The 11491-nt window shown below is 33.0% G+C and overlaps 1 protein-coding gene across 8 annotated transcripts; it reads left to right on the plus strand.

Moving 5' to 3' along the window:
* Positions 1–350: 350 nt before the first annotated feature.
* On the plus strand, positions 351–8097 carry LOC140991695 (uncharacterized). Of its 8 annotated transcripts, none has more exons than XM_073461799.1 (8): positions 351–519; positions 1126–1294; positions 2099–2204; positions 5106–5288; positions 6281–6748; positions 7060–7131; positions 7221–7301; positions 7864–8097. In XM_073461799.1, the coding sequence occupies exons 2-7, from the start codon at positions 1247–1249 to the stop codon at positions 7283–7285; spliced, it is 942 nt and encodes a 313-aa protein (XP_073317900.1). In that variant the 5' UTR covers positions 351–519; positions 1126–1246; the 3' UTR covers positions 7286–7301; positions 7864–8097. The 8 variants fall into 8 exon arrangements, with proteins under 8 accessions (XP_073317900.1, XP_073317905.1, XP_073317903.1 ...); XM_073461804.1 differs by having other exon boundaries at positions 6281–6739; XM_073461802.1 differs by having other exon boundaries at positions 1161–1294.
* The last annotated feature ends 3394 nt before the right edge of the window (positions 8098–11491 follow it).

Below are 11491 nucleotides of genomic sequence, written 5' to 3' on the forward strand. Positions count from 1 at the left end.
ATTTCTGTATTTATTATTAATTAGTAAAAAATATACATACAACTATTTTTAATTTGATCGAATAATATTAAACAATTAATACAAAAGTATTTTCAATTTAAAAGAGTAGTTCGATTTAAAAGGGAACTTTTGTTTAGATTTTTTCTACGTAAACTATGAAGTGAATCGATGAGGTTTTTAATAAAATAAGAATGATAATTATGAAATTAAATATTTCGATGTTATTAGTTACTCTAAGAATCTCGTACTTATAATATATTTTTCGTATTTGATAATATATTTTAGATAGTATAGATATGGATGTTTTAATTTATTTTTATTTATAATGAAATTATTAAAGTGAGAGAGGGGGAGGGGGTATCGAGTGGAGAGTGGAATTCCACGGAAGAAAAGCAAGAAGAAGAGCTTTGAGTGTAGCCACGTCAGCTTTCCCCTTTCTTCAAAAAAAAAAAAAACATTTGAATCAAATTCTTCTCGTTGCTATAATCACAATCTTCATTCGCAACTCAGATTGATGTGGTAAGTGAAAGAAAGCTGGAAGCCCATTTCATTTTTGCTAATTTATTGTCTCTTTATGTAATTGATGGATGATTTTAAGTTTGATTGAGTGATTTCCTTCTATTCAATTTATTCCGATGCCAATTTTTAAGATAAAAAGGAAATTGGGTTATCAGGACTCGAAATGGGAATGTGATTCCATTTTCAGTTGGGTGGTGATTTTATTTCAGTCCTAACTTTGAGCTGTATCCATTCTTTTGGGGGAATGTTTCAGGCTCACCATCGTACGTGCTCTCGGTGTTTATTATTATTATTTTTTTATGTGGTCATCGGTTGAACGAACATATTTGGGGGGAAAAAAAGAAAGAGAAGGGAAAATGGTGATTAGTGCCTTCTGTGTTTCTTGCCTGGATAGGAACTAGTGGCTAGAAGATCTATATTTCTGTGTTTAGATTATTATGAGCCAACAGAATTGCTGTATTTTGATGAAACAGGTTACATGTAGTGATATCTTGAATTGAGAGTACTTGTTTGAGGTTTTTGCTTATTATCTAATCCTAGTGAATTTTTAATTTCATTTTCTCTGTTTTATGTACTCGGTTTTTTTTTTTTTTTAACTGACTATAGGTTTGTGGGATTGTGTGGTGGTACCATACTTGCAGTTGTGCAGAATTAGTGTAGTCTTAGAAGTATTGGAGGAAAAATAACAGCTCTTCACATTCTGAGTGCCAGTGGGGCAATTGCAAAGATGTCTAGCGGGGAGGGAAGAAAACTCACAAATCAAGATATACAGCTGGTAAGCTTTTGAGTTAAAATCAAGTCGCATGACTTACTGTATCTACATTACAAAGGCATTGTCAACTGATTTGAACTGTGAAAGGAAAAAGGTTGAATATTGTCAGTAATGCCTCATGAAAATAATCTGAAGCAAATGAATGTCATATTTGAGGTCAAGTCTGTAACTGTGTCAATGTCAGGCGGTTTTGACTTATGACTGGGTGATTTTACTCTTTCAAAAATGATTCTGAGAGTTGCCTTTGAAGCTTGGTCTTCCAGGTTTTGTGAAAACAACGGCTGGATAATGCGAAATGCAGACCGACTGGATAGAGTCGAGGAAAGAAGGAACTCACGTTTATCATTTTATGTGAATATATCATGGTGTGACTTCTAATGACATTGGAAAAATGTTGAAGGATACGACTAACATTTTTATGTTTTAAATTCATGCTATGAGAATGCATATAAAAAGGTTGTAACCGACATGACAGAGACAAGTATCATAAATTCTGACCTTTGAGAGTAATGACTGGTTAAATTTCTGCAATACAAGTTAAACCATTATTGGCATATTTATCTTTGTCTGCACTTGGTCTAGTTTTGCACCCTCTAAAGTTTCTTGTATCTATCATTTCAAGTTTCAGCTTTGTTGCTTTTGATTGTTAAGTTGTTATGCTAGTTCTGGGCATACTTAGATGATCAAAGTATAGGGAAAATTCTCGTTGACTCTCAAGGAAAACAAGTGCTAGGAACATAATAACCACAAATTTGCTGATTTTATCCGGTTGTCTAAGTATTGATTTTTGGTATACATTTGTATCAGGTGCAAAATCGTGTAGAACAGTGTCTACAACACTACATGGACAAAAAAGAAGTCATAAGTACTCTTATCATTCACGACAATATTGAGCCATGTTTGACTGAACTAGGTATTGCAATGAGTTCTTTAACTCATACATTTGGATTGATTTATTACTGATCCTGGAAGTACATAATGTAATAATGCTGTGGCATTCATTCTTTTTCTTTTCGGTCTAATATTGGTTAATCGATTATGATCATATACGGACCATGCAGAATGTCTTATCGTGCATATGTGCAGTGTACATTTTTTTTGAAGCATTTATAATATTTATTATATTTGTCTGTCTTTCTACACCTATTATTCTATTTTTGTGTGTTTTCTTCCATATGATACATGTTCCAAGTTTGAAGGTGCTTTTCTTCTTCTGATCATTTTTCATCTTGTGCCGACAACTGGGACCTCCTTTGAATTGACTGTCTTGAGGAATCCCCATCCTTGTGTGGTTGACTTTTAGGAATTTGAGAACATTGGTGTATAAACAGAATTTCAGATGATAAGGACTTCTGTGTGCTTGAGAGGAAAATTGTGTGGCTTCGTGTGGCCGTGTGGATTCTTTTTGTTCTATATCATATGTAGATATTCAAATGTCTAGCTGATGGACAACGTTTTACAAAATTTTTTGGTTTGTTCAAAATCTCTATTGTGGTGTTCTGCTGTAATAAAATTTGTACTTTTTTTTAGTCTGAAGTTTGATATGATTGGCTCTAACATCATAAAGGTTTTTGTGCTTCAAACACATACTTTAATTCTGGTTAGAATTTCATGTAAGCAATTGTTAAGAATATTTGTTGCTACAATGCCGCAAATGTCGCAGAGTGTATCACCAAAAAGTCCTAACAACTATCCTGGCCTCCTGGGGCTTGAGCTAGTGCCTGGTGGTAAGTTGGATGACCCAATATCACTTTTATTATCGAACTCAGTATACCTCAGTGAGTTAGAGATTGTTGACCACGCCTTATGTTATCTCTTCCCCAAGATTACGTACCTGATCACCTTCTACTAATGATTACCTTTGATTTGTCCTTCACAACTCAACTGTATACAGATCCAGTCCTCCCAATAGGTGTCCTGACAACTATTAAAAAATCATCATAGCCTGATTTTTCATTCTATTTAGGTAATGGGAGAGGAACTGCTTCAGGAGCAGCTGCAAAAAACCAAAGCATTTCCAGAGTCATCTGGGAGCTAATGGATGGGTATGATGCTCTCATACTCAAAGGGTTTTGCTCAAATAGTATTGGATTTTGGCCAAGTCAGAGTTTGGATTAGTAAATGGAACACAGATGTGCAGTATGGTTGCATGAGTTTCACTAGATGTTAGTATTTGACAAGTATTTACAACTAGGTTTTCAAGAAATATAAACAGTAATTATAAAATACCTGAATGCTTATGCTTATGTTAGTTTGACAAATGAGAATTCCTAAACTAATAACCAAGAGCAAGTACATTGGAAGTTTTTAAATTTTAAGCTCTTGGTTTCTATGTGTGGGTGGAGGCTCGATTAAAGGAAGTCAATCAACCCCTTTCAACCCTATATGATTACATTTTTCTTGCCATTTTTTAAGAATTTGTAAAAATGAGGGATAAATGATAATCAGTCTTTATGGACCCCAAAGGAATAGTTATAAATTCAATAATAAGGTTTTAAAGATTCATTCTCCGTGTGTCTTCCATCGGTTTAAAATAATTTTATTTTTTCAAAACTTGTTTAATTTAAATCCATTGGATCATTTGGAGTTTGAGTGTTGAATATTTATTCCTTTGTTGTTAAATTGATGTTGGTTTAATGTTTAGAGCTCTGATATTTTCCAAGTCTTCTAAATATAGAATTAAAATATATATATATATGTGTGTGTGTGTGTGTGTGTGTGTGTGTGTGTGTGTGTGTGTGTGTGTGTATTTCAGCATTAGAATTTCAAAATATATGCTTGTCTTTGTAAAATATTGATGATCTTTTATTTTATAATTTAGTATTGGACATTTTTTATGATCTTTATATTTAAGATTATGTTGTTGGAAACTTATTGCTTAAATATTAATATTTAATCAGTTAAAAAATGGTAAATTTTGTGAATTCTTGGATCATGACAATATAGTTAACAAACTACTAAATAAAATAAAAATAATATGCATACTTTAATTTCTACTTGTGTCATGCCACATTTCTCTGTTATCTTTATATACTCATACAAAAAAGTTCATAGCTCAGCCATCTTTCTGTGGAGTTCTTTAATTAAAGTAACTTGTTCAAAATCAAATTTATGAATATATACATTTTATACTAAAATACGAAAGCAATTTTTTTCTTCGAATAACGTTATTTGAAGTCTTGGCATCAGTTCATTTCTACGTATTGATGTTTTACATTATTCCTCATCAACTTTTATAAGAATATGAGTCTAGGACCATAAGGTTGCTGAATTTCAATGTTAGAGGACCATTAACATCTTCTTTAAAAAGGTCTTGTTTTTACATCTGATACTTATTTGTTTGTTGATGCTTCTTAGTATCAGTAGATAGAGTGGATTTACAGCACAAAATTGCTGAAATCATACTAAACTTTGTGTATGTATAAAGATTAAGTATATTCGGAGGTTGGAATGCCTACACCCAAATTGTATTAGTGACTAAAAGATCGAGTTTCTTATTGTTTGTTTTGTCTTCCAATTCATTTGAATGAGTGGTTTATCTGCATGCTAATAAAGTCATGGCATCACAGTTTTTAGATATCGCTTTCTTTTTACTTTTCATATTTTTCATAAATTGTGAGTACATGATTTAATAACACTGTTTTTGGATCCTCTCTTTTCATGATAAATTCCCTTAATTTCTGATTTGTCCATGTGGTACCAGTTTCAACTGCCCGGATTGCTTACCTCTCATGTTTGTCTGTGAAGATGATACAGTTATGCATTGTTGTCTTCCCGCCTGTCCAATTTGTATGATTTGGTGCTCGTTTTCCAGTTTGGCAGAGGCTTGAAGAAGAAAATCAAGATTTTTTCAAGGCTTATTATCTTAAGTTGTTGGTGAAGGACCAAATAATGGAATTCAACAGGTTACTTTCAGAACAGGTGGAGCTGATGCATCAAATTGGGTTTAGTGAGGTTGCCCCTCTGCTCACGTCTAATGGGACTAACATTTCACCAAGTAAGACAGTGTTTTACTGTGATTAGTTCAAGGTTTTTTTAATTCTTATTTGCCTCATTTTTATTCTGGATAACTCCATTTTTATTTTCTTAACGTGTGGAGATTGGTTTGATACGTTTAGTATCTTTAATGCTGTTAGAGTTTTACAATCAGTTGGATACTGCAGTCTTTTAACAAGTACTTTTGAGCCCGTAAACGGTTGCACAATTGCGGGCTATGGAGTCCTGAGAATATTTAATATGCATATTCATTAGAGTTAATTGGATAATTTAGTATTATGTTTGACTAGTTGGATAATTTCAGTATTATGTTTGACTAGTTAGGCCCACACGTAAATGTGACTTCTTATTTTCCAAAATACCCTAACTCTGTGTTTGTCAACATATACATGCCTCAAACTTATAAAAGTGACCATATATACGTACGATAAATGTAATGACTTGGAACACCCTCTGGTAAAGAGTAACATATCCAGAAGAACTATGAGTGGCTATACGAATCATGTATGCACAAATATTTAACAAAAAAAAATTCAGGAAAAACACAATGCAAAATATGCTGTGTTACACCCATATTTACAATGATAGGTTGAGATGTTGCTGATTTTTTTAATAGTATTCATGAGTTGGCTTCTTTGCATCATGTGTCGGAATATGGTTCTTTTATTGATTCTTCTATGACTTGCGGCATCAAAACTCTTATAGGCTCAAGTGCACAAAGGCTTATATTGATTAAGAATGTTGTGCCTTGTCTTTTATGAGGATGTAATGAGTTAGCAAGTCTATTGACTCTGGTTCAGATGTTAGCCGCCTTATGGGTTAAGGTTTACAGAGTTAATTTGTGCAGGGCTGGGAGTTAAATTTCCATTTTACCAAACTTTATTGCCGAAGTTTTTTTGTGTTTGCGCATGTGTGTGTGGCATTGAAACTTTTTTGAAAGTTTGGAATACTTGGCCTTTCTGAAAAAGCTCAATTGGTATGTCAATCTGACAGCGCACGAGATCTCCGCAACTTGTACAACACCTTATACTCGACCCTTGACAACCAATGATATGCAGCAGAAATTTGTGTTTCATAATTGCGGAACACCGATTCAATCCTGTCTGGAGGGAACTATTAATGCGTTTGGTCAGAGGAGGAAATTTGATGTTACACCAAACATGTTCATGTCTCAAAACTCAAATGTGGTATTGGCTCCACCTATGAATAGGAAGATTGTCAAGACAGAAGCTGGTTATACGGGCAGTTCCCCTTTCGATATCGTTCCACCGAGCAAGTTTCTGGAATCACGCCCTCTGATGTGCGATGCATCTGTAACGTCTTTCGGTCCCGTAGGAGCTACTGAGCAACATTTAAATGGCACGGTCTTGGATGGTGATGCTTCTTCATATGGACTTCTCAATCAGATTTCTCAAACTTTAGGTCTACCCGAGTTAGCTACTGATTTTAATTGTAACTCAGGTCTCTCTCTCTCTCCCTTTCAAATTATTAAAATTAATTTTAAAATATGTACATCATAAAATTAAGGATAAAATAGTTAATTATTAATATATTTTTTAAAATAAAGACATTAAACATAAAATAAATTTCTTGAGCTATTCAAGCCTAGCACATTAAAAAATCGGGCTTGATCGGAACCAGTCATTTAGCCAAGCCGCTCGCAAGCAGCTTGGCTCGGCTTGGCTCGGTTGCAGCCTAATTGCATCCAACATACCTATCAAAAGTTCAATATAGTGACACTACATGATTTGGGCTCTTTTGTGCAATTTCAGATTTACTGGAAAGTATTTGTAGGACTCCCTTCATAGAAACAGAAGCCAATAACGTCTTTGTGCTAACCAATGGTAGGTGATATCACCAGTGTCACGTCTGATTTTTTTTTTTCAATTTTCAGTTATAGAGGTGACACTGATGCATGGTTTTGGCCTTTCAGGAGATGTTGGGAGATTGAACCCTGCATCTGAAAATTTTCCGTATCAATATTTTGGTGGCGAATAATACAATTATGTCATGGGTAATTCTCTCAACCTAATGAATTAGAGATTCAGCTGTAATTTTTTTCCATTCTATTTGCCTAATTTCGGCTATTGCTTTCTTTCTCCTTTTTGCTTTTAATTTTGGTTGTTCATCAACAAGTATAATGATTATGAGTGCACAAGATTTCACTTTGCTCAACTTTTATTGTGGAAAATAAAATGCTAATTCTTGGTTTGTTGCTTATTTGTCAAAATGAAAGAAATATGCTTCCCAAACTGCTGGATGACATTCTTAAATGGGGGAAAAAGCAATCGGACAATGCCTTTATCTTTAGGAGCTCTGTCATTATATTTATCAAGAAATATTAGTACTGGGTGAAGGTGAGGGGGACAAGGAAGGAAAACAAACTTTCCATGGAGTCATATATTTCTTTTCTGCTATGATGAGTGCATGTTTTGCTGTGGTAGTTACAAAGAATGCCCTTGTCCCAATTATATGTTTCGTATCGAACGTTCGACGAATTTGACCAGTATATTTCACCCTTGCACCTGTTCCTCATTTTGGGTCTATCTGATTCTTGGCTGATTTTAATGCTGCAGATCTGAACATGGGTACATACAGCAGGATTGTTCGGACATTTAAAGTACAAGTAATTTATTGTTGGAGTCAACTTAAGTATGCTGTGGTTATAGATGATATAGTTTTGTTCAGGTTAACTTGCAAGTATGGAGATTTGTCGGTGTAATGTTGCTAAAGCATTTGGAATAGATAGGACTGTGTTTTTGTTAATTTCCTAACTTACTATGTGAATAAAAACCCAGTAGGAAGTTTTATGTTTGGCTTTTTTGGTAAATGCATATTTAGTCGTTGGATCGATGAAAAATAAAAATGAGAATTTGGTATCCAATATGGTTAAGTTGACGGAAATAACAGTGATTAAATACGGAAAATCATTTTATGATTTACACGTCATCTCGGGTTTTTTAGAACGTACTCTTAATTCTTACAAAACCACCCATTGTGGTTGGGTATATATTACTTTAAGTTAAAAATTTGTGTGAGACGTTCTCACGGGTCGTATTTTATGAGATGAATCTCTTATTTGGGTCATTCATGACAAAATATTATTTTTTATGCTAAGAATAATATTTTTTATTGTGAATATCGATAGAGTTGACCCGTCTTACAATTAAAAATTCATGAGATCGTCTCACAAGAGACCTACTCATTACATAATCATTGAATATAAGTTTAAAACCGTGAATATGTTAATTACTCTTCTATATAATTAATTCTTGTATAATAATGATGTGAGATTTCACAATGACGACAAAGGAATGTCTTTCCTTGCGGTTCTAAGCCAAAACTTCTCAGACTTTCTACTACCTACTACCTTCATTTTGAATAAAAAGTATTGATACATTATGCTGATTCGATTCTATTGTAAACTAAAAATTACGACATTTATGTTTATTAAATCAACACATTTTTTCCCTCCTCAGCTCTAGATAGGGAAAAAAAAAAATCACAACACTTTTTAAGAATTTTGATTCAATGAAAAATCAATTATTATGGTAAACATGTGATTTTTCATTGTTTGTTTAAAATTGTCCTCTTGTCTTATGTTTGTTTTTTTATTATGTCTTATATTTGTCTTTTGGTATCACTATGGTTATTTTATCATTTTAACTTTTATTCTTTATTTGTTTTTGGTTGAGCGTTTTAATTCCAGAGTTACATCTCAATGTTCAGTCTTGGCATCACAACTCTTTTTGACAACATTCACTGATTCGAAACTTAATGGATGCCGCTAATAACCAACGAATGACAGGTGTTTTCCTTGTATGAATCCTATTTCAATGGAAACTTGATGAGTCGATCCACTTATATGTATTGTTTTTACTGCTATATCGTACTTCTGTAATTTTGTCATTTGTCAGATATTTAACTTTGAAATTTTTTTCTTTCTCCCTTTTTGGTTGGACGATTTAATTTCATAATTATATCCCGAGTCTCGAAGTTCAATCTTTTTATTATATATGTTGCTTTGGAGAATTGGAAGTTTTCCGACTTCGGTTATGTTAAAAAAACAATTAGATTTAAAAAATGTATACTTTCAATTTACAACATTAATTTAAATAAATTTTTGTTAACAATTATCATTATTTTCATTTTCATGTGAAGGTGTTGAGCTTTTTTGAATCAAATTAGTTAATATACTTCGATTTCACAAAACAATCAAAATGGACGAAACATATTAGTATTAATCCAATGTGTATTTCTTTGATTGATCTATGCATAATTAATGTGTGTTATTTAGTTTTTATTCATCTGCTTTTTTCTTTGTTAGGTATATAGCTTTTTTTATATCAATAATGGTATATTTAACTTTTTCGTACAGAAATTGAATAAGGAAGTTGCATTCATATGTATTAGATTTTGTCATATTTTTCATAAACAATAAATTTATCCCTAATATATATGTCTTCTTGTTATTTTAGTTTGTATATTATTGGAACATTTCATGTTCGCAATCTTCATTTTGATAGTAACAAAACTTGTTATTTTGTTTCTAATGTATTTACCTAAGTGCGCATAAACTGGAACTGATCGGGATTCGAACTGATCAGTTATTGAGCCAAAACTGAAGCTATCGAGACGCAAATTGAAAGCGTCAACTGATTGCTCAAACTGAATTAGTTCAACTGATATATAAAAAACCAGCTCAACTTATAAAGAGTCCAGCTGACCAGTTCAACTGAAGCAGCGTAATCAGTTCAGCTGACAAGCCAACTGATTTCATCGAACCAGTCAAGATCAGTTTAACTGACCAGTTCAGAACATCAGTTAGAAATCAATCAGTTTGCAGAACACGACAAGATTATTCAATGGAATCCAGCTGTGCGCATTAAGGAAAAGTTGTTGTCCAGTCAAAGGACAATAATGGACGTTGAATCAGAGCTTAAAGACAGAATGTTCCAGAATGACTATCGAAAAGTACAGATACATTTCTAGGAATGAATTCAAATTGCAACGAGTATATTTGATGAGTCTTGGTGTACGGTCTCATTGCCTCTATAAATACCAGACCAAGATCATCAATATACAAGTGTGGAAAATATAGAAGTGTGTGGAAAAGCAAGAGAGAAGAAGAAGTGCACGCATAATGCATATCTGCTTACAGAAGCAATCAGCCCAGATTTGAGAGAACACTTCAAAGTGTTATTAGCTTAGTTTAGGAGCAGTTTTTCTCTCAGTGTGTGAGAAGACTTTCGTGATTCAGTTTTTCTCTCAGTGTGTGAGAAGACTTTCGTGATTCATATATCGGTTCTCACACACGCACACACAATCACTCACATATACAGAGAGTTAAGCCTATTGAATAGTTGAGTGAGTCTCGCACAAAAATATTAAACTTGTGTATGTAGTCTTTAACCTATAGACGTTAAACAAGTGTTGACTGGAAGATGCTGCCTTCAGTCTAGGCTAGGAGTTCAGTTAGGCAGTAGGGTAAGTCCTAAGGTGAGTGAGTTTCTACAAGACATTGTATAAATCAAAGTTTTCTAGTAGATCCTACCCGAAGTGGTAGAAGAGGTGATGTAGGAGCAGTTCAAGTCACCGAACATCAATAAACATATCTTGTGTACTTAACTGTTTAACTCTTTTTTCAAATTGATTTGATCAGTTCGAGCAGTTATCAGTTCAGTTCTCACCATAACTGAACTGATATATGCAAGAACTGATTCCCCTTATTTCAGTTAAACAGTTTACACAAGTTAAATTGTTTTCAAATTAATCATCTTTCTTAACGAAGGATTACTTCGAGTATTTTCCGTTTGGTTTAACACAAAACTCGATTTAATTCATCGGTGTTTACATTCTTAGAACACGAGCTATTGAAGCTCATGGAGAATATTGTGTTTGAAGCACCTTCGCAAGTGCCAGAACCGATCCTTCATATATTTTGTTAAAATGTTTAGTAATTCAATAACTAACATTGTCATTTAGATTCAAGTCAATTGGAATATAATGTCATTTAAATTAAAACATATTCAAGTTAAATTATTTATCACATACTTTTCAATTTTCGTAATTATCTGATTATAATTATTTATATTACTTCATTCCACAACATTCTTAATTAACACACTTAATTAGCAGTAATTTTTTTAAAAATCATATTTTAATTTCATTCGGATATGTGATATTTTATCGACAAAAATTTAT

The sequence above is a fragment of the Primulina huaijiensis genome, chromosome 13 (genome assembly GCF_012295235.1).
Source record: "Primulina huaijiensis isolate GDHJ02 chromosome 13, ASM1229523v2, whole genome shotgun sequence".
NCBI lineage: Eukaryota > Viridiplantae > Streptophyta > Magnoliopsida > Lamiales > Gesneriaceae > Primulina > Primulina huaijiensis.

Bases quoted from the DNA above. Each gene is read 5' to 3' on its own strand.
- LOC140991695 (XM_073461799.1), top strand. From the start codon at position 1,247: ATGTCTAGCGGGGAGGGAAGAAAACTCACAAATCAAGATATACAGCTG. The intron at 1,295-2,098 runs GTAAGCTTTTGA...CATTTGTATCAG, and splicing joins CAAATCAAGATATACAGCTG to GTGCAAAATCGTGTAGAACA. The intron at 5,289-6,280 runs GTAAGACAGTGT...TCAATCTGACAG, and splicing joins TGGGACTAACATTTCACCAA to CGCACGAGATCTCCGCAACT.